We start from the raw sequence: 24,604 nt of genomic DNA on the forward strand, positions 1-24,604 counted from the left end.
AACACACACACACACACACACACACACACACACACACACACACACACACACACACACACACACACACACACACACACAGTCACACAGTCAGTCAGTCAGTCAGTCAGTCACACACACACACACACACACAGTCACACACACACACACACACACACACACACACACACACACACACACACACACACACACACACACACACACACACACACACACACACACACAGTCACACACAAGCACGCACGCGCACGCACACACACACACACACACACACACACACACACACACACACACACACACACACACACACACACACACACACACACACACACACACACACACACACACACACACACACACACACACACACACACACACGCACGCTTGATGTTTTGAAGCTTCGTCGAACAGGAAGGAATGTGGTGACGTCGGAATGAAGCCGCTCAGTGAGCCAATCAGCTCCGGGCAGTGGGGGTGGGGAGGGGGGATGATGAAGCTGTTACTTACATACATAGCAGTGTTGCCAGGTCTGCTTATTCTAAGCGATTGTTTTTATGTAAAGTTGGCTTGTAGTTGTGTGTTTTTTGGCTCTTTTCTAAAGCCATAGGCTTTCTTGGGTTGTCCTTTTTATCCTTTGACCTTTTGTATAAATCTGCTTTTTTTTTTTTTTTTGTAAACTGTTAATAAAGTATTCAATCAAAATGACAATATGTTGTGCCAGAGACAACCCCATACCAGATTTGTGTTGTTTAGAAAAAATATTCCAAAGAATTTTTCAAGTTTTTTGAAAATAGCAGATCTACAAGATCAGCTATTTTCAAATAGCCAATATATATGTTTAAAGTACTCATATCCTGTACGGTAACAGGATAGGTGGGCACCAAAACATTCTGGGCACTACAAGTGGGCACCTTGGACCAGTGGGCACTTATGGGCCTGTGGACACCTGGAAGAGTGGGCACTTAATAGGGGTGGAGAAGACTGGGCACTAGGAAGAGTGCCCACTCTTCCTGGTTCCCACTCTTCCTAGTGCCCAGTTATCCCGGTGCCCAGTCTTCCTGGTGCCAAGATTTCCCTAGTGCCACTATTTTCCACCCCAAAGTGCCCACTCTTCCAGGTGCCCAGTGCCACATGTTCCTAAGTGCCCACTGGTCCAAGGTGCCCAGTTATCCCTATAGTGCCCAGAATGTTTTGGTGCCCACCTATCCTATTACCATGTGGCCTAGTTGCTTCTTTTGGGTTTGTTCTCAGAGACATTCTTGCTTATTTCTCTCTAAATCTGGCAACACTGGGCTGATGATCAGTGGTGTAAAGTAACTAAGTACATTTAACTCAAGTTCTGTATAGTATAAGTACAATTTTGAGGTATTTTTTACTTTACTGTAGTATTTACAATTTTCAGTACTTTTACTTCTACTACATGTCAGAGGCAAATATTGTACTCTTTACTCCACTACAATGATATGAACATTTTAGTTACTAGTTACTTTGTAGATTTAGATTATTATTACAAAACATACATTAACCAATTCAACCCTATATACATTTCGGCCATTTGAAAATAGCCGATCTATGCAACGCATTGTGAGCTTGTATCTGCTATTTTCAAGATGTTCTTTTATACATTTGAAAACTTGTGAAATGGGACATTCTGCATGATGAGTTTTTTCTACTTTTGGTACTTTATAAGTACATTTTGACACCAATACCTTTGTACTTTTAGTCTTTTACTTAAGTATATTTTGAATTCCGGACTGTCACTTGCAACAGCTAGCATTTCTTTCTACATTGCGATATTGATACTTTTACTTAAGTAAAACATGCGAGTACTTTTTTTCCCCACCACTGGTTTTCAGACCTTTTGCTTATTTCTCTCCAAACCTGGCAACAGCCGTGCTGATATGAAGCTGTTACTTGCATCCATGGAGCAGCTCTTATGTAAATGATGACGGGCTGAACCATAGATGGGTTTCCTGTTTGTAAACATAGAGGATGATGCGCGCGCAGTGGCGGGATGAGCCTGTAGAGGGCGCTATTACCCGCAGCATCTCTGGCCACTGTACATTCAGAAAATAAATGGTCTTCACCAGGTTTAATGAAAGTAGATTAAATGATGCAGTTTGTAATATCTTCTTTACTCAATAAAAATGATTTGTCGAAAGTTGGATCTGTTTGTATATAATAGCAGCATTATGCCTATTATGCCTATAATAGCAGCATTATGCCTATCTAAATCCCGAAAATAACGAGAGAGTGAATGGCGCTTCCGGTTCGTTCTCCCCCGCGCATGCGCAGATCGCGCACTCTGCTCTGTGATGACGTCGCGCGGAAACCCATCTATAGAAACAGACTCACATTCTGATTCGCGGGAAACATGTAAAAATGGCGACGGCCGAAGTTTGAAGTTGAACCGCTGCTTTCACTCATTCAGATCAGAGACACTGTATAAAGCTTTATACTGTACATTTCACACAGATCTGTAAATCCTACTGTCCCTGTAGAAAACAAGGTAAGAGAAACGTCTTTTTCACTGTCCGATCAACTCGATCGCATCTTTACTTTAACTGTTAATAGTATTTAATAATATTTCTGATATTGGGAGAAAAGATCCAGTAACACAAACCTGTGGTTGACAGTTTAGTACAGTGATCGGAGCTGTGTGGTTGTGTAAAAGTATAAACATGTAACGTTAGTTTATTTAGGCTGCTGGTGCTGTGTTGCAGCCAGTGAGTAGGAGTACTCACACATTTTGTACTTAAGTAAAAGTACCAATGGCGCAATGTAGAAATACTCTGTTACAAATAAAAGTGAAAAATGTGCTTGAGTAAAAGTACAAAAGTATTCTCATTAAAATATACTTGAGTACTGAAAGTATAAGTACTCATTGTGCAGAATGTCCCATTTCGCAAGTTTCCCAAATGTATACGAATGCTTTGAAAATAGCAGATCTACAAGCTCACAACGCGTTGTGAGCTTGTAGATCTGCTATTTTCAAATGGCCAAAATGTATGGGCTGAAGTGGTTAATGTATGTTTTGTAATAATAATCAAAATCTTCAAAGTAACTATAGCAACTAAAGTTGTCAAGTAACTGTAGTGGAGTAAAAGTACAATATTTGCCTCTGAAGTAGTGGAGTATAAGTGAAAGTAGTGAAAATTGGAAATATACTCTAGTAAAGTTTTTAAAATCCTCAAAAGTGCACTTATAAGTACAGTACTTGAGTAAATGTACTTAGTTACTTTACGCCCCTGCTTGCAGTAACAGTAAAGTATAAACAGAAACAGACGTTTAGTAAATAGATGGTGTTTCATGAACGTTAACTCCATTTATCGCCGAAAATGAACACAAAGTTCATGTTTGAACACTTAATAATGTTTCATGTTTACGTTTGTAGGGCCTACTGTTAATTTATGCAGTTTGTCACGCGAATGTTTTACGTGAATGTATGTCACGTTAATGTATATACACGCATGAACGTTACATGTATAAATGTGTGTGTAATGTTTCAGGTCCCTTTGGATTCGAACCGGTTGCACTGCGCACGCGCCAAGATCTGTCAAAATCCCCTGACAGTCAAAACTAGAATCTGTCAACCTCTTTCATCTGATTCTTCTGTACTATAAAGTAACTAAGTACATTTACTCAAGTGCTGTACCTAAAGTACACTTTTTGAGGATTTTTTACTTTACTGGAGTGTTTCCCATTTTCAATACTTTTACTTCTACTCCACTACATCTCAGAGGCAAATATTGTACTTTTACTCCACTACAATTATATGAAAACTTTACTGGTTACTTTAAATTTGTAGATTTAGATTATTATCACAAAACATAGCCGATCTACAAGCTCACAATGTGTCGCGATGCTTGTAGTACTGCTATTTTCAAAAGATTTTTTGTACATTTTGAACTTGTGAAATGGGACATTCTGCACAATGAGTACTTTTACTTTTGGTACTTGGTACTACTTTAATTACAAAGTACATTTTGTTTCTGATATCAATGTATTGCTGTATTAAAATTTGGAAACATTCCAGACATTAAAAAAAAAAAAAAAGTGAAAATAGCCGATCTGCAAGCTGTAAGCTTGGAGATTGGCTATTTTTACTATTTTGAAATAGGGTGGTTAATTCATAATGTACTTTTTCCCTTCCTAGCAATGTAATGGAGTCACTCAAAAGTACAACATTTGCATTTGAAATGCAAGTATCCAACAATAAGTTCTCAAGTATACTCAAAGAATTTACTTAAGTATAGTACTCTAGTAAATGTGGTCTACGCTCTAGGTACCTCTTTATCTGCAGTCTGTCTGTTTCAGTCTCTCTCTCTCTCTCTCTCTCTCTCGCTCTCTCTCTCGCTCTCGCTCTCTCTCTCTCCTGTACAGAGCATGCATCTCTCTTTTTTTCCTTTTTTTTGTTGAATGATTTGAGTCACAGGCAGTGGTTGAAGTACTCAGATTTCTTTCTTTCTTTCTTTCTTAGTAGCAATACCTTACCACAATATAGAAACAAAAAATTACATGTGAGTAATTGTTTCACCAGCAAGGATTAAATAAAGCGTACAGTAGTTCAGGCCGGGCTAATCAAGGATTTGTTGATCTTATTCATTTTAATTCAAGTTGTGTTGCACATTATGCACAACTTAATCTTAAGCATTGCTTAACAAATCGATGATTAAAACCATAACCTGTGATTAAAACTATCCAACTATCAACTAGTCACCCCATGGAGACTTGAATTCATGGATATTTTTTTTGTTTTTGTCGCATTCCTAAGCCAATAATTTGATGACCAGCGGACCGGTAGGCAGCGGTTCCGGTAGGAGGAGACACAAAGGAGACTCCTACTCCAATCTCCTACTGGAACCGCTGCCGGTCATCAAATTATTGGCTTAGGAATGCGACAAAAACAAAACATATCCATGAATTCAAGTCATTTTGGGGGTGAACTAATGTAATAATCTGCAAAGCAATTTGTAACTAAAGTTTTCAAATAATTTCACATAATCTGTCTGTCTGCCTGTCTGTCTGTCTGTCTGTCTGTCTGTCTGTCTGTCTGTCTGTCTGCCTGCCTGCTTGCTTGCCTTTCTTCTTCTTCTTCCTCTTCTTCTTCCTCTTATATGTGGCCCAAACGAAGGTTAATGCTTTACAAAGTTTATTGAGAGTAATCCATCTGATGACCTTGTCAGATGGTCTGTCTGTCTGTCTGATAGCCTAGCCCTAGTGAAAGTAAATGAAATCCTCTATGAACATCTCTGGACAGTGACACATCTCTACCTTCAGCAGTTAATTCATTCTGAAGTTTTTATTAGTAGTAGTTGCAATCAATCAATCAATTAATCAATGTGCCCGCACACATGCAAATGAATGATTATCTCATTCTATAGCCTCATTTTAAAGATTGGGTAAGTGATATGTTTTGGTTAAAACTAAAAGTTTTGTGTTAAAAGGTTAAAGCTCTGTATTCTGATAGTAATCATTATTATAGACAGCGTTTGTTCAGTAACAGGGGTCTCCACAGAAAATACATTTTCGGGTAGGTGACAAAATATCTGTCAATCAGGAGAGAGAACCCATTCATCAGCTTCATTTTTATAGTGTTCCAGTTCCAATTTTGTCTGCTCATTTCTTTGTGTTATCATTTCCAATTTCACTTGTTTAATATGTATCCTGTCTGAGTTCTCTATCCTGAGTTCTAAAATGCATTTTCTGTTTATTAAAGACCTGGAGTGACATGGAGACTCCTGTTACTGAATAAAAACACTCTAATCAGAATATAGAGCTATTTAACACTTATTTTAACCACAGAAAATAATCTTAGGTAATGTAATGCTTTTGATATAAGCCCAGACTTTTCCGGACACTACGTTGACATGAAACGGGAAATTATACTCAAAACAATCAGTTTCAGTCAGACTCTACGATTGTGTTTAAATAAGATTTAGGTATGCAAGTTTTACCATGAGAGACAATGCACGACAATTACGTCACTTCTCCGGTCGAGGCTGGTAGTATAGCTGTCTGCCATCACTACCTTAATTGATCGCCCATTTCAGCTTGACCTATATAATCATTGTGAATCAATTAAAAACACCGTGGTGTGTTCATTCAGTACAGCGCTGCTTTCTGCTGGTGTGGAGTTTGTTTTAAGTGAGGGGGCTAACTTAATGCTGCTTGCAGTCTTAGACTGATGGCTCTGTGATCTCGCGAGACCAGCTGTTGTGTAAGGTTACAGGCGTCCAGAGTCTCGCGAGAACTCAGGAGGCAGATTAGTATTGTTTTTATTTGAAGTGAACCCTAATTTTGACACTCAAACCTTTGTTTAGTAAAAGCCCCATGATGTCTGTGTCTGTCACCTGACCTAACCTGTCTGTCTGTCTGTCTGTCTGTCTGTCTGTCTGTCTGTCTGTCTGTCTTTCAGATGTTGGAATCAGCCAGTAGAGACTACTGCAGCCTGGAGCCATGCGCACTGGAGCCACGCCCACTGGAACCAATAGCCAATCAGTGTGGTCTGGTGGGTGGGGCGATGCAGAGGGGGCATGTCCTACAGAAGGGGGTGGAGTCCAGTCTGAGTGTCGGTCTGAGTGTCCTCTGTCGCTGGTCTGACGGGCTGTATTACGTGGGCAAAATACAAAGGGTAAATCATTTGTCAATTAATATAATGCCCTACTTCGTCATACTGCTGTGTCACACGAAAATAGAATATATAGCCGATCTACAAGCTCACAACGCATCGCAGTTGTGAGCTTCTAGATCGAAAAAAACTGCCTTAGTAACTAGGTTATAGAAAAAGGTACCTCTTGTGTGTTTAAAAACAGTGACTCTGGCAAAGATTTGCTATAAACAATGGAGAAAGGTGGGTATTCAATGCAATCTCTAAATTCACCGGTGAAAAATAATATTTTTCAGAATCAAACCTTTACTTTTGTTCTTGTCTCACAGGTGCCTATGGTGATTAGTGTTTGTGTTTGTGTTAAAATGTTATTTCTGTGCTGTGATTGGTCAGGTGAGCCCTCCCAGACAGAGCTGCTTTGTGAAGTTTGAAGACGACTCGAAGCATTGGGTTTTATTTAAAGACACCCAACATGGTAAGTGCTACTGGTTTTTACTGCTTATTATATTGTCAGTCAGACACTTTCATCCGGATGAACCATTTATTTAGACCTCCTGCCTGCCATGCCTGCCTGAACTATCGCACGCTCGATTTGTGTTAGACTGGTCTAGACTCCTGTTGTCAGTTAACCAATAACCATTGTTATTGAGCTATTTCCTGCCTCTGTCCGTCCTATCAGCTGGGGTTCCAGGGGAGGAGCCTTGCTGTTCTGTGTGTCAAGGGGCGGAGCATAACCATGAAGACCAGAGTAACAGCATCCTAATGTGTGGGAAATGTGGCAATGGTCAGTCCTACTTTCTTATCTCCTCTCCTTACTTACTAGTTTACTACATCCTCATCTCCTCTCCTTACTTCTCACATCTTTACAGCCTACTTACAATTTACAGTTACTATTTACAATTTAGGCCATTTAGCAGACACTCTTATAAGGTAATCACATACAGTACATCAAATGCAGAGAGACAGTGTAGTGCCTCAGTAAACGAGGATCACAGGTATACCAAGAACCTAGCATCAGTCTAAACAATATACTATCAAAATAATAACCTAACCTGTACATTGAAACTATACGATACCAGGTAAACAATGAACCTAGCGTCTGTTTAAATGTATCTAAATATCAAAATTACATTTTGTTTTATATTTTGGTCAAGAAAAAACAAGCCTATACGTAACAAGAACAAATGACCACGGTATGTCTGCATGGTGGTCATATCTAGGTCAGGTGCTACTTCCTAGTCTCCTTTCATTAACTCCTACATCTTTATATCCTACCTCCTTGTTTCCTATCCCTTATTCGCCAATCTCCTTTCCTTAGCTCCCTGGCTCCTCTACATTGTGGCTTTTTGTTCAAAATGGTAAATGACTGCTGCATTTACGGTGTTTGCCTCACACTCATTATAATAAATATTATGATACCTCTATAATAAATATTATGATAGCAGAGAGACAGGAGCCACTTGGCTAGTAGTGGAGATTCCACACGCTGGGCGGTCAACTTACGCCCGACTGGCTCCTTCCATAGCCCAGTGGTTCTCAACCTGGGGTCACCACTTGATTTTGGGGGGTCCCCAGATGACAGTGAAGTGTCAATTTCTTTTAAGACCTTTGGCAGCTACTATTACTATAGTAATATTATTACTATTTGGTAGCCCCCCTGTACTAACTCTGAAGACTTGGGGTCCCGGACCCCCGCTGAAGACCCCTGGCCTAGCGGATGCGTGGATTTGAGATTATAAATTCATAACAAAATTACATAGTTGTTGACTAATTAATAAAAACTATTCAGGAATTGACTTCCTTGGCATGCTGACAGAAATACGACGCTGATTGGCCTTGTAGTTTACAAGGTTAGCTGCAGACAGAAAAACAGACTCCTCCGGAGAGCAGTTTAACTGATCCACCTTAACACCAGTTTAACTGATCCACCTTAACACCAGTTTAACTGATCCACTTTAACACCAGTTTAACTAATCCACTTTAACTAATACATAATGTGTGTGTGTTTTCCCCATTTGTATGATGATTTGCACATTCAGTTTCCCCATAATAGAATCATATTTTTGTGTTCATAATATAATGATACTTTAATAGAATCATAATGTTTGTGTGTTGCAGGTTACCATCAGCAGTGCCATGTTCCACCAGTAGAGGTCAACTTTGAGGAGCATTGGTACTGTCGAAGATGCATCTTCGCTCTGGCTGTCAGGGTACTTATTAACTATACCACTCATATTAATACTACTATACAACTTTTGTAATACAGTAACTACTACTATTACTTAGCCATTCTCATAGTAGTTGGAGGCCAGTGTGTTATGTCATTAAATATTGATGACATCAGGGATCTCCATATATTGGCATAAAAGGGACACAGACAGACAGACAGACAGAAAGAACCATACAGAGATCTCCATTTATGAGCATAGAAGGGACCCAGACAGACAGACAGACAAACTGATACAGAGATTTGTGAATGCCACCAATCTGACCGACTTCCCACTCAAAAAGTCACTCACTCTGGTTCTCTGCAATACACACAGTCAATTGGTCAGACGGTCCTTAAAGAAGTAGTTAACCCAAAAAATTACACGCCCCATGAAGCATTGAATTCATGGATTTTTGTTTTGTTTTTATAACATTCCTGAGCCAATAATTTGATTTGCGGCGGAAAGATGCTAATGTATCCGGTAGGAGACTCAAAGGGGTCTCTTTGAGTCTCTTACCAGAAATACACCCGGTCATCAAATTATTGGCTTAGGAATGCAAAAAACAAAAACAAATCTCCATGAATTAAAGGTTTCATGGAGTGTGTAATTGATAGAAAATAAGATTTTTTGGGGTGAACTATTAAGATATGCAGGGGACAGACAAGACACAGGCATTAAACCAAACCGGGACATTTGTATAACTACATTATTATATCTATCTGTATTTGTCTGTCTGTCTATCTGTCTGTCTGTCTCTCCTACTAACAGAAAGGGGGCGCTCTAAAGAAAGGTACTTGGGCAAAGTCTCTGTTGGCCATGAAGCAGGTCTTGCCCTACGACCCCCAGACTCTGGACTGGGACTCTCAGCATAAGACCAATCAGCAGCAGTGTTACTGCTACTGCGGAGGACCTGGAGAGTAAGACTGACTATTCACAGGCAACGGCCTTATTATCACTAATGAACCAGTGGTGGACAGTTATGAAGTACATTTACTTGATCTGTATCTGTACTATTTACATAGGCCTATTTCAAATATTGTGAAAATAGCCGATCTACAAGCTCAAAATGTGTCGCATCGTGAGGTGTTGAGAGCTTGTAGATTGGCTATTTTTTTAATTGCCGAAGTATAAAATAATAGGGTTGAAGTGGTTAAACAGATTTTTGATGCTATATTAACATATTTTGCTGACGACCCCCTGGAACCCCCTCAAGGACCCCTGGGGGTCCCCAGACCCCACTTTCAGAACATCTGTCTCAAATACTGGCGGAGGCTTAGATCCGCTTAGTGTTTAATCAGAGTGCTTTGGGAGGAGAGAGAGCAAATTACACCCCCTTAAAGTAATTTGTAACCAGTGGCGTCCCCAGGATTTACATTTAGGGCAGGCGATTTTACCCCCAAAAAAGAAATGTAAACTCAATCGGAAATCGGCGATCGAAAACCGGCGAAAATTGTCGTTTTCAATATGTTTTGGCCATTATCTCTGGAACAGACATTAAGCACGCAATGACACCTTTTCGGGTTATATATTTTTTTTTAGGGGAGGCGAGATCTTAGTTGGGCAGGCGACCGCCTGCCCTGCCTCTACAGTGGGTACGCCACTGTTTGTAACTGATGGAAATAGTGATGTGCAATGTGTATACAGTACTTTAAAGTAACTTGTCCAGCATTGGTCATGTTTGATGTTTTGTTTACACGCAGATGGTATCTGAAGATGATCCAGTGTTACAGATGTCAACAGTGGTTCCATGAAGCCTGTATTCAGATTCTGCAGGAGTCTACCATGTTTGGAGACAGGTAAGTGAAACATCCCTTTAAGTATAGAGTGTTAAAGTGGTTAAATATCTTTGTATAATCTCTCTGGCCAATGGGTTCAGAATCAGATCTGAGCTAAGTCTCCTGCAGGAGGCGTCTCTGAAGCCTGCACTGGATGGGAGTCTCCAGACGTAAAAAACAGATGATGATTCTCTCTAATCTTTCTTTTCTATTGCGTTTTAGGTTCTATCTGTTCCTGTGTTGTGTGTGCAATAAAGGCACTGAGTATGTCCGGCGTCTGCCTCTGCGTTGGGTGGATCTGGTGCATCTGGCTCTTTATAATCTGGGCATCAGCAGCAAGAAGAAATACTTTGAACTGGAAGAGATTCTGTCTTTCATCTCGGAGCACTGGGAGCAGTTACAGCTCGGCAAGGTATTTATAATACAATCCATATCATATCTCCATAGTCTAGCTTTTTGTGTTTTTTGAGGTTTGGATATTTGCACCCCCCAATCCTGCGCTGTGATTGGCCACCAGTGTACCCCCCTAACCCTGCACCGTGATTGGCCAATCACAGTCTATTCAGGACTATGATTAGCTAGTGACACATGACACATGTGCATAGCCCTATAAATAGGATTATGCACTTAAAAAAAACACATTTATGTGTTTTTTTGTAAATTAATGCCCTTCTTGACCCGTACTACAGTGTCATACAAAAATATCAAAAGTTGCAGATCTGCAAGTGCGTTTTGAGCTTGTGGATCTGCTACTTTTGCTATTTTTGTGGGACAGAAACATTGTATCTCCATATTTAATCTTTTTGTGTTTTTGTTCGTAAATTATTGACCTATTTCCAACTTCGGCGTATGACAGTGTTGCGCACTGTGAAAATACCTGTATCTTCAAGCTCACAGCAGCACATACAGTAGTGACGCGTTGTAGAGTAGCTATTTTTTTATAATTTTTTTAAACATTTGAAAAATCTTTGAAAATCTTTAGCCTATCATGACATGCCCACAATAGGGACATCAGGTTGAAAGTGGTTAAGTGTGTGCATGTGAGTTTTTATAAATATTGAACCAATGAAAACTAGACTTGTGTCTAAATAATAAATACATTGGATCCTTTGGAACATTATTTATTATTGTTGTTATTTTTTCCATTTCCTGAAAAGTAACAAGGTTTCCAGCCGACATTGAAAATATGATTCAATGTCATTATTATTGTTGTAGTTTTTTATCATTATCAATCTTTTTATTTTACTACATTCTACTGTAGTCTTCAAGGATTCAATCTGGCTTAGTATTTGTTTTGTTTTCATTTTTAAATGCCAGTTTCCGTCCAGAATTTTTGTTGAATGGTAGATAAGCACTTGAATGTTGAAATTCAGCTTTTAACACATTTTGACCAAAATGTGATCAGATATTTTGGGCCATCAATGTTTTTCTTTCCTCTCCCTTGATTGATTGATTGATTGAAATTTGTATTAGGCAAAAGAATGTAAAACAACACAGTTACATTTATAATACTTTTGTCTAAAAGGTCCGACCAAAAAAGTCCTTGCGGACTTGTTTCCGTTGGGGTCCTTGAATTAATTTCATACACATATATAGTAGCAACCAAACAGTTCAAAAATCAACATAAAAATACAGAGAAAAAATACCACTATGTACAAAAAAGCATGACAAATAAAAAATGTATACAAAAAAGGGGAGGGGGGGGGTCGTCTGTCTACAGGGAAACTAGCCTGGGCAGCATTCCTTTTCGGGTATATGATCCGGTCGGTAGCGGAAGTAAAAAAAAAAAAGGGGCCGGATGGGCAGAACCGGAAAGACGTCTCACCCCAAAATAGGTCCGTCCTAATAAAATCCTTGATGCGGCATAGTTTAGCTTATTTTTTAAAATGTAAATGTGCGTGCACTATCCGGAGACTATTTAGCGTCTGTATTATCCCACGGGGAAATTCTATTCCATTTAAATAGGGATTGGGGAACCAAAACAAAGCGGCACCGCAAAACCGGATGGGCAGAATCCGGAAAGAGGATTCTTTTTTTTTGTTTTTTTTTCAGTAGGCGTGGCCTAGACCGGATCATATGGGTCTTTAGTAGCGCAGACCAGGCTTTCCTCCGAGGTGGAAAGACTGGTGATGCGAGGTTACAGGGAAACTGGTACTAGCTCCTCTTTTGGCCTCCAGAAAGATTAGTTTTTAGGGATGTTTTGAATGGGCCCAGCGAACTGTATCCTTCGATAATAGTGGTCATTTTATCACTAATCTCCCCTCAGTGTGTGCTCAACAAATCCAATCTGTTGATGTAATGTAATGGGCCATGTAATCATAAATATGTATAAACATAGATATATTGATTTATTTGTGTTTTTGTTTAGTTGTCCAACACTCCTCCATCAGAGAGAAGTCGCCACCTACTGGACTCTCTGAGCAACTACAAGAGCAAGTAAGACTACACACACACACACACACACACACACACACACACACACACACACACACACACACACACACACACACACACACACACATTTATTTTATATACAGCAACATGTGGACAGGACAAGTCAGTGAACACCATGCGTGGACGAACAACTAATTTTGCCTATTTAGAATCTAAATTGTGTGTTATTTATTTATATAACTGCAATTTATGGGTAGCTTGAATGGAAAATAACTTCACCCACTCTTTTACGCCTGCAAACTTGTGATGTGTCAAATGAAGTTGAAATTCTAATGCGTGCAATGCGTGTGTGTGTGTGTGTGTGTTTGTGTAGGTTCATTTGTGGTAAAGAGATCAAGAAGAGAAAATGTATTTTTTGTCTTCGGAATCGAGTTCCCCCCAACCCCCCCATCAAACTGTTCCCTGAGCGTGCTCCCAACGAGGACGGGCGGGGCAGGAAGAGGTAATAATGTAACCCCTCATGAATCCCTTTGCAGATTTATTTTGACACTGTGGAAATAACATTTCAGTAAAGTCCAGTTTTAAAACAGCATAACTGCAAATAAGTATTGCTTTCTATTCAGTAACAGCTTTTGATTTAATTTGGATTAACACTGATCAGCAGGTTCACACATAGTTTGTCAATGTTTTATCATTAAACCTTTTCTTTATTTGTTTCCTTCCAGTTTCCACTCTCTCTCTCACATACCCCCTGTAATACCTTTGTATGCCCCTAGGGGTAGAGAAACACTGTTCTAGATACAGTGGCACATTCTCTTTAATATCAAACACGCAATACATTGTGTGTGTGTGTGTGTGTGTGTGTGTGTGTGTGTGTGTGTGTGTGTGTGTGTGTGTGTGTGTGTGTGTGTGTGTGTGTGTGTGTGTGTGTGTGTGTGTGTGTGTGTGTGTGTGTGTGTGTGTGTGTGTGTGTGTGTGTGTGTGTGTGTGTGTGTTTCAGTATTCCAGCGGAGAAGAGGAAGAGGAGATCTAAATGGCTTCTAGAAGATGCTATCCCCAATGTAAGGCTCTTATTATAGGATCAGTCAATAGACCAAATCATCATGACCTCACCACAACCATAAATGTATTTCCGGGTAGTTAACGCCGGCAGAATCACATTGGAGCAGTATTATTCATTAGCCTTATTTCTGGAAGAACAGGACATTTATAATATTGTTATGCATTGCAACTCTATATATTTTTTTTGCCTCTTTCTTGTATTATTTGACAACTTGTTTGACCAGTTTTTATAGTATAGTTTGTTATGCACTTTTGATGCAATTTTAGGTATTAAAAGTCCTTAAATTGTCATCTGGGAATTCCCCAAAATCATGTGGGGACCCCCCTGGGGGTCCCGACCCACAGGTTGAGAACCACTGGTGTATATTACTTTAGTAAGGAGTACAAGGATCAGATCCTAGATCAGTGGACACACAATAGTTCCTGTTATCCTTGAAAGATCATGGAAAGAATATGAAAGAATGACAAGTGCATCCAATAAAGTTCTGACTTTCGTATGCGTGTGTGTGCGTGCGTGCGTGTGCCTATGTATAGAATGAGTGTTACAGTTTGTCTTCCAACATGGCCAACATCTTTGACTTCACCCTGGATGAACTGCAGAGCTTGAAGAGGTGAGTGACGACAATGTTCATTATTCTACTGCTGTTATAGTAGCACTTCTCCAATTATCCCGTTATCTATATATAATTGACTTACTTTATTTTGTTTATTGTTCATTGTATTAATGAACAATGAACAATACATATCGATGTAATGTAGTGCAAAGATGCTAATTTACATCTGCAATCTCCACAACAACATTACAACAAGCAGACAAGTACATTACATTGCACAGGGAAAACAAAGCATAAATACCAAAACAGAGGTTCAAAACAGAAAATAGAAGCGTTTTAAAATGGGACTTTTAGAGGGTGTTTTAGAATTGGTCCTCATTAACACATCGACCGCCAGAGGTTAATCTCATAATGTACTCACCAGTGCCAAGGTGTTTTTGTTGTTTTTTTGTTTTTTTCATGTCGCCATAGATCTTGTTAAAATCCTTAAGATTGAGATTGAGCCGGTCTGTTTACATCCGCGAGATCTCCCTGTATCTCCCAGTGAAGATCGCGTGTCAAACGGGGTATCCATGTTGTAGTTAGAGCGGATTACGTTAAACAGTGAAATGCGAGGAGAAAAAACTACAGGAAGAGAATTGAGTTTCAGTTTCGTCTGTAGAACGAGGGCGGACGTGATCGTCAAAACCGGATCCCAAATAATTCCGTTTCCGGTCATCAAACCGGAAACGGAAGTGGATCAAAAAAAATCCGAAAGTGCACCCGGACCGCGCATGCGCGAAAAGACCGCAGCCCGTAGGGCTACGGTCTCGGCGCTTAACAGTTGGATTTAACGGCGTAGGACTACGTTCTTGGCGGTTAATGTGTTAATGTTGATAATAAGATAACGCCATTTCAGTCTTCTCACTCTGTGCCTCTGTGGGGGGGGCTCAGAATTTGTCAGATGTAGGAAGGGGGGCTCCGAGGAAGAAAGGTCGTATCGGGAACGACTGGATTAATCGAATATTTGGCCACGCTTCAGATCACATAAATGGCCTGTTACATGGAAAGAACACATACAAGCAACACAGAACCTCAATATAATAATAATAATAATAATGCATCACACTTATATAGCGCTTTTCATTGTACCCAATGTCGTTTAAAAAACTAATCAAAATAAAGAACTTTATTAGGAGATGAATAGTTAAATGGCTAGAAATTTTGCTAACTAAAAGTCAGAAAGGGAGATTGTCCTTCAGCAAGACTTGAAGCGCGTTGCTTTGTCCTCCTGTCCTCTCAGTTCTTCCAGTATGACGGTGAGCGGAGATCTGGACTCTACTGACGCTGCATCAACCTCAGGCTCAGCTACAACCAGCAGCTCCTATGACTTCAGGTAACAACACACACACACACACACACCAAACATTCCCTACAGTTTCAGTAGTGCATCAAAGGGTGCACACTTGTTTAGTTATATTCACACAGGAGTTTGAAATAGAAGCCCATAACACTTGTACTCTTCATAGCTTTATATTTTGGGTTGTGAGCTGCCTCTCATGCTGATGGGTCGTACTGATGTGAAGTTTTAGACATTGTTTGTCTTTCCACTTGAAACATATTCTTATTCTATGAATCAATAATGCATAGAACCTACAATTTCATCTCTGCAAATTAGTCAGTGGGTGGGCCTATTTGTCCAGATCAATAATTTTGGGTTATTTTAAGCAGCTCCTGCCTGGCTCATATTCGAGACTGAAAGCAGCCTGCAGAATGCAAAACAATGTACAACATTTTGCCCATTTATGGAGACCCCTTTAAGCCCTGACCCGAGCCGGGTTGGGTCCAAAATATTGACTTGTCCCTCGGTTACGGGTCAGAACAATTCTAATTGCCGCGGGTCTTGGGTAAGTGCATTAAACTCTTTAACCTTTGGAATTATGCATGTAATTATGTTCTAAAACCTATATAAATTTATTTTTTTTCTCGCATATTGACTGAGCCACGTTTAGCAGCCGAGTGAAACGCAGCCAATCTCAAGCAATGCAGTTATTCCAGATAGGACCAGATAATAGACATATATGGACAGAGTTAGTCCAGGTAGAGCCAGAGACATAATGGACAGAGTTAGTCCAGGTAGAACCAGAGACATAATGGACAGAGTTAGTCCAGGTAGAACCAGAGACATAATGGACAGAATTAGTCCAGGTAGAACCAGAGACCTAATGGACAGCGTTAGTCCAGGTAGAACCAGAGACATAATGGACTGAGTTAGTCCATCTTATCCCCTGTCGTCCTGTCCCTGTCCAATCAGGAGAGTGGGAAGCCGGAAGCGAAAGTTGCCTAGCAACAGCTACAGCCAACGGGCCAACCGGAGAGACGTGGGGGAGGAGCTCGGAGGAGACGAGCATTCCGGGATGCTGGAAGAGCAAGAAGCCGTGTGCCACACCCACATGCCCTCTGACCCCTCCCACTTCTTGTCTGACCCCTCCCACCTGTCGTCCGACTCCTCCCACCTGCACTCCTCCATCTCCTCCTACTTTGGAGTGGCGGGCAGACTGACCAATGGGGAGAGGTACCAGGTGTTGGCTCGGCGGGTCACCCCGCAGGGGACGGTCCAATACCTGCTGGAGTGGGAGGGGACAACGCCTTACTAGGAAGACGCTAGATGAAACAGGATGTCCTTTTTAAGACATATCAGTAATGTTGTCTCCTCTTTATGAAGACAGAGGCCTTCAGACCAACAGATTAAAAACGTTAGACAGTAAAGGGACACTGGGAAGGCTTTTCTAAGATTGTCTACTTCAGTGGTTTTCAAAGTTGGGGTCCAGGGACCCTCAGGGTTCCTTGAGGGGGTTCCAAATGAACCCTTAGAGGTCTATAACTCGGGGAGTGTACAAATGGAACCAAATGAACACTCCCAGAGTTATGGGGATCCTTGAAATTAAACAAGTTTGATAACCACTGGTCTACGTTTATGTTGTTATATATATTTTTTAAGTTCTTGACCTTAAATGTATAAATAGGTCTAAACATTGATAGCTACCTAAAATTGGTGAGTTGGTCTAAAAGTTGCTAGCTACCTTTTTGTTGTGAAACTGATGTTAGCTACCTAGAATTGGTAAATTGGTCTCTAAATGTTGCTAGCAGCAACCTATTGTTGTTAAATTGATCGCGAAGCCGTTGGACACCTTAAAAATTTGTAAATTGGTCTACAGATTGTGAACTAGCTTAAACATGGCTAAAAAGTTGTAAGCTACCTTGAATTGGTACATTGGACAATCAAACAGATGGAGTGGCAGAAATAGATATAGTGATGAGGTAGAGAGGAAAAAAAACATTGCTTCCTCAATAGACCATTTGCATACACAGCCAAAGAAAACGCACGCAAGCACGTGCGTGCACACACACACACACACACACACACACACACACACACACACACACACACACACACACACACACACACACACACATGCACGCACACACAGGTAGTACATTTAGTAGTAGGCTGAAATCCAAAGCAGTATTTTTGTATAACCCCTAGGGTGATACATGTTTAGCTTGCGCTGATGGCTCAGCTGCCGTATGCGGCGTATCTCCCTCTCTGCCCTTTCCTTACCCCTCCCCCCTTCACCCAGGGCAAAGTATTACATCTACTATAGCAAGGGTTCCCAAACATAATTTGAACTGGGGACCAGCCAAAATAATCATATTCGAACTGGGGACCCCCCCACCCCGACAAGCACTTGGAATCGCAGGAGTTAAGGCATTACATTTAGTTTGACTCAGTTCCACAGATAAATATTGTGAAAATAGCCGATCTACAAGCTCACAACGCCTCGCAGTGCGAGGCGTTGTGAGCTTGTAGATCAACTCTTACGTCGTATTTCACAATTTTCAATTTCCAATTGGCACTTAATTAAGAAATGTGCAGATACCCTGTATACACTTATACTGTATGTTGGCTTGTTTACTGTTGAGTGAGAGAACAATGTTGCTAATCATCTGGGGAGCCCCCCACAATAATTTGGGGTCCCCACCCCCAGTTTGGGAACCCCTGTACTATAGTAGATATAGTATCATCGCCCCATGTATCTTCTATACAGTTAATATAACATGTATTAAAGCACTTCTATATAGTAAATATAACAGCTATTAAAGCACTATAAACAGTATAATATACATAATATGTGTATTATATTCCATATCTAGTGCTTAAATAGATGTAGCACTATATAATAATACTAAATAGTATATACTGTATATTACTATATAATACAATATCTGTTATGTGCTATGTAGAATATTGATCATCTTCTATATAGTACTATGTCAATTGTATGGATATAGTAGAAGATTCACGATAGATATAGTTATTTAATTTATAGATTTATTTTCTCTTTATTATTTCCTTTTTTTATTTTTATTTTTTATTTTTCATTTCTTTTCCTCAGTTTTTCTTTGGGATGATTAAGGGTGACAGTCCCATAACACAAAGGTTGCAGGTTCCAATCCCCACTGCAGCCGTGTCAAAGTGCCTTCACCTGGTATTTGGTTAAAGAAAAAAAGAACAAAAAAAAACCCTCACCCCATGAAAGCTTGAATTCATGGAGATCGTTTTGGTTTTTGTAGCATTCCTGAGCCAATGGGAAGCCTACTGATGATCCAGGTTCAATGAGAATGTTTTAACCCATTAAGACCGGGAAAAGCATCTGTCATTTTAGATTTTGACCACTTTAACCATTATCTTATACTTTGGCTATTCAAAAATAGCAGATATACAAGCTCATAGCGTGGCACCGAGTGCCACGCTACAAGCTTGTAGATCTGCAATTTCTTTTTTAATCATGAAAATGTTAGCAAATCTTTGAAAAATCGCGATTTTTCAAAAATAGCAGATCTACAAGCTCATAGCGTGGCACTCGGTGCGGCTCTATGAGCTTGTAGATCTGCTATTTTTTAATAGCCAAAGTATAAAACAATAGTTAAAGTGGTTACACAGATGCGTTCCCGGTTTTAATGGGTTAATATAGTTTTGCTCTTGTTAAGATTGGCCTCCCATTCATTTCAATTAGTCAAATATTGGATTATTGGCTCAGGAATGCGATTTTGGGGTGAAATACCCCTTTAAGAGTGTCGGACAGATGTAAAAATGTTAATGTGATAATAGTTGAATATGTTTATAGGATGTGTTGATTGTATGTTGTTGATGTTGATATAGTTTAAATAGTATATTGCATGTCTGTTGGTAATTCTGTGTTCTACCAAACATCTTTCAGCTATGTTCAAACTGACAGTTTTTTTTTTTTTTTCAAGAGAATTTTCCATTTGCTGTATTATTGCACTATTGACAAAAAAAATAATCTATGCAAGTATTGAGTTTCATATAAATAACCAAACTGATGACCGAAGTGTGAGGGATGATTTTGTTTACAGTATAATACGTGTGTGTGTGTGTGTGTGTGTGTCTGTCTGTCTGTCTGTCTGTCTGTCTGTCTGTCTGTCTGTCTGTCTGTCTCATGTTGAGTGAAATGTATTGACTTGTAGATTTATAGCGGGGACAACTTTCCAAAATGTACTTGAAGTACCAAAAGTAAAAGTACTAAAATGTTACTCACTAAAAAGTACTAAAAGTACTCACAACGCGTCGTGTGAGCTATTTTCAAATAGCCTAGGTATACTATAGGGCTAAAGTGGTTAATGTATGTTTTATAATGTAATAATTTATATCTGCAAAGTAACTAGTAACTAAAGTTTTCAAATAATTGTAGTGGAGTAGACGTAAAAGTATAGACAATTGGAAATACTCCAGTAAAGTAAAAGTACCTCAAAATTGCACTTACAGTAAGTACATTACTTGAGTAAATGTACTTAGTTACTTTACACCACTGTTGAGGACCAACTATATGAAGATAGGTTGAAAATGGGTGAAGTGCTCCTTTAAGAAAGACATTCAAACATGGATGGGTCTTTTTTCCATGTGTATTAGGAAGTAAGGTAGGCTCACATGGACAAAAAGAACATTAAAAACATGTCATTTTGACTGTTGTGCAGTATTGACTGATTGAATACTTTATTAACAGGTTAGTTAACAGTACAGATAGTACAATCAAAGTTTATGCTAAAAGGATAACACAATTATCCAAGTACAATGGACCAAGTTTCCATTGTGGTCCATTGTACTTGCAACAGTAGTTGCTAGGGATGCACAATATAGACATTTTGGCTGATATCGATCTCCGTTTAATCGCATGGTCAAATCGATTGATTCTGATATTGCAATACAAGTTTCCAGTAGGGTTAAAGGAGTAGTTCACCCCAAAAATTACTTATTTTCTATCAATTACACACCCCATGAAGCCTTGAATTCATTATGTTTTTCTTTTTGTCGCATTCCTAAACCAATAATTTGATGTCTGGTAGGAGACTCGAGTCTCCTACTGAGTCTCCTGACCGATGACCGGTCATCGAATTATTGGTTAGGTCATGAATGCAAGGCTTCATGTGGTGTGTAATTGATAGAAAATGCGTTTTTTTTTTGTGAACTACTTTATACACCCGTGATCCTGGGCGAAGATGGGTCTTAAAAAAAAAGAAAAGAAACCGTCTTATTACCTAATTTATTAGGCCTACTGATGCTCATCTTAAACCGTATGTAGTAAAGATGTAACATTTATTTTTTCCAACTTATTTCCTTTATTTGTTCTACAGGGAGACCCTTTTGAAAGCTTCCCCAGAAAACACCAATTGAATCTGCAGCCTTCAGTCATCACAAAAGGCCTTTTCTGCTTCCCATTCAAACTATAAAATAATATGTTTACTAAAAATATCTGGATTATTTTGCACTTACAGACTTGCAACTACCGATATTGCATTTTTAAGTAACATATCAGCCGATGCCGATAAGAGTAATGATTCATTGTGCATGCCTAATATAAATGTTTTGCAGCTAAAACATCTCTGTATGTCCATGAGATAATAACCATTTTTTTCCTGGATTTGTTCTTTTTTTTTGTCCACAACAAATTCACCAAAACAAACCTAACAACTAGGAATCTGTCTTAAGCACTTGACCACTTAACCCGCAAGTGGTTAGCAGGGTCCCCACGGTCATGAAATTCCTGGAAATATTTTGAAATTGAAAAAAAAATAATCCAGTACTGGAAAAGTTTGGGAATTGATCAAAGGTCCTGGAATTTATCAAGGGTCCTGGAAAAATATTTGGCTATGCATTGTTTTTGGCTATTGATTTTGTTAATACAAAACATTTTCATAAACATGTATAACATTACACGAAATATGTAACATAAGTAGTTTTTCGCCGAACGGGCTGTGTGATGGCATATATTATTTAAATAAAATAAGTCATACGGATGCCATAATGAGTCTTCCAGTGAGCTATGCCCTAATTTTGCACGAAATTTTGAATGAAATTGTACTATTCTATATTCTATGCTTTATTTTTGCTACACTGCCTATCTTTGGGCATTCTACATAGGAGTAAGAGACACATTATTGCGCTGAATGATTGTTATATAGGCCTGGAAATTGGGCTAAATATTCTGGAAAAGTTTTGGAAATTCATTGCTAAAAATGTGTGGGGACCCTGGGTTAGTTAAGTGGTATTCTGGGGAACTTTCGCCAGAAATAGGCAATCTACAAGTTCACTTGCTACTTGTAGATCAGCTACTTCTGGCGAAGAGATTTGGTTTAGAACAGTGGTTTTCAACCTTTTTCGCGTCAAGGACCCCCAAATTGACACATATTAGCCCACGGACCCCCATTAGAAAAGATGTGCCAGGGACTCAACCATTTTGGGGGACTTAATCTACACTGTATCATCACCGTTAGTGTTAATTTAACTCTGACACATACTGTAAGGGTCAATTTGGTTTCTACTAATTAATACAACTATTCATTTGGCTGGGGACCCCCTGGAACCCCCTCAAAGGACCACTGGTGGTCCCTGGACCACTGGTTGAGAACCACTGGTGTAGAAGGAAACAAAAGCACACCAGGTGCAGAGCCAACTCTGGTCTGTTTCACTAAGTCCAGAGGGATTTAGTGGTTAAAACATGATCTCTCTCTCTCTCTCTCTCTCTCTCTCTCTCTCTCTCTCTCTCTCTCTCTCTCTCTCTCACTCTCTCACTCTCTCACTCTCTCTCGGTCTCAAGGCCACTTTAATCCCATTCACGCATGCATGCACGCAAATGCACACATGCGCGCGCACACACATATTTGCATGTACACACACACTCACTGTGAAATGAGTGTGTGTGTGTGTGTGTGTGTGTGTGTGTGTGTGTGTGTGTGTGTGTGTGTGTGTGTGTGTGTGTATGTGCAAAAAAAAACACGATAGAAGAGACAGTGAGGGCTTGATGGAAGCTAAGAGAAGAGAAGAGAAGAGGGGGAGGGAAGGAGAGGAGAGGAGAGAATAGAAGGGTGAGGAGGGAAGAGGAGAGAGGAGAGGAGAGAGATGGAGAGTAGACAGGGGAGGGGAGGGGAGGGGGGAAGCAGGGAAGTAGGGCAACCTCACTGCAGGGGAGGGGCGACTGCTGACGGAGCTGTAGGATTCAGTGTAGCCTCCACCACCATCAAGCTAACAGCAGAGCAGACACACTGAACTGCATCTACAGGCACAAACCTGCAGGGAGAAACAAGGTTTTTATTTGATTTTTTTAAAAACATCTTTTCAGCATCATTCTCCTCCTCTCCTCTCGTCCTCTCCTTTCCTCTCCTCTCATCCTCTCCTCTCCTCTCCTCTCCTCTCATCCTCCCATTCTCTCATCCTCTCCTCCTCCTCCTCCGTTCTGCAAAAAGAAAAGATGGATGCTTGACTCCTCTCCTCATTCATCCCAGGATGCTTGGTGAGTGTTGCATGAATTAACTGTCTTTGTCCTGTGTGTGTGTGTGTGTGTGTGTGTGTGTGTGGGTGTGCGCACGGGTGTGAGTGTGTGTGCGTGAGAGAGAGAGGGAGAGAGACTGGTGGGGGAATGATATAGGTTGAATAGACTGCGTGCATCGTGCAGGGTTTTGCTGCTTCTGTGTGTGTGTGTGTGTGTGTGTGTGTGTGTGTGTGTGTGTGTGTGTGTGTGTGTGTGCACTAGCTCAATGGTGTCAGGCATTCAGAATGGTGAATATTGTCTATAGTTACAACATAGCACACAGCAACGCTATCAGCATGCATGTCTCATTAAGAAACCGTAAAACAAGCTATTTAATGGACCAGACAGACAGACAGACAGACAGACAGACAGGCCCCAAAACAGACAGACAGATATACAGACAGACAGCTTGACCCAAAAACAGACAGACAGACAGTCAAACCAATGAAATGACAAATAACACTGAACATATTCAGTGTTATTGCAGGAAGAATCAACTGCTACGTCTCTCTTTGAGCACACAGACCCAATAGAGTATAATATAACCCTGTTCAATAATTCAGTACTCTACAGTAATATAACACTGTGTCAAAAATACCACAATAATACAATGCAGTGTATTTATACAGCACTCCAGAGTAATATACTATTTATTAATGCAATGCTCTACAGCGGTGGTGATCAACCTGTGGGTCGGGGACCGCTGCTGGGCCGTGAGGGTGTTGCGAGTGGGCCCCCAAATAATTGTCCAAACACTAAGATTTGAATGAATGCATAACATTAATATTAAAATATTTATACCAATGAATAGGAACTTAATGTATACTACGTTAGTTTCGTCGATCCAAGCCGGAACCCAATCGAATTGATTGATCAACAACACAAACATGCTCTGAATATGCACGCGGCCCACCCGTCTGACCACTTAGCAGTGTTGGCGGGTGGGCCGCGAACACGTTCAAGATTTTCAAGTGGGCCCTACAGTACATCCAGAAAAAGCTTGAGAACCATTGGTATGCATTAATCCATTCAATCCGGGAACGCATCTGTGTCATTTTATACTTGCTCTAGAGCGAGAGTAGAGTAGATCTGCTTTTTTTTTTTTTGTGAAAATGTATGCAAATCTTTGAATATA

General features: G+C 40.0%; 1 protein-coding gene across 1 annotated transcript; it reads left to right on the plus strand.

Annotated features, from left to right (window-relative positions):
- Positions 1-2,359: 2,359 nt before the first annotated feature.
- phf19 (PHD finger protein 19) lies at positions 2,360-18,389 on the plus strand. Its single transcript, XM_080433977.1, has 14 exons — positions 2,360-2,506; positions 6,416-6,631; positions 7,001-7,082; positions 7,287-7,391; positions 8,726-8,817; positions 9,586-9,734; positions 10,518-10,613; positions 10,815-11,004; positions 12,961-13,028; positions 13,360-13,488; positions 13,987-14,047; positions 14,583-14,659; positions 15,885-15,977; positions 16,896-18,389. Exons 2-14 carry the CDS (start codon positions 6,416-6,418, stop codon positions 17,236-17,238), a joined length of 1,701 nt encoding a protein of 566 aa, XP_080290103.1. The 5' UTR covers positions 2,360-2,506; the 3' UTR covers positions 17,239-18,389.
- The last annotated feature ends 6,215 nt before the right edge of the window (positions 18,390-24,604 follow it).

The sequence above is a fragment of the Gymnoscopelus braueri genome (assembly GCF_963280865.1).
Source record: "Gymnoscopelus braueri genome assembly, chromosome: 7".
Classification (NCBI taxonomy): Eukaryota; Metazoa; Chordata; class Actinopteri; order Myctophiformes; family Myctophidae; genus Gymnoscopelus; species Gymnoscopelus braueri.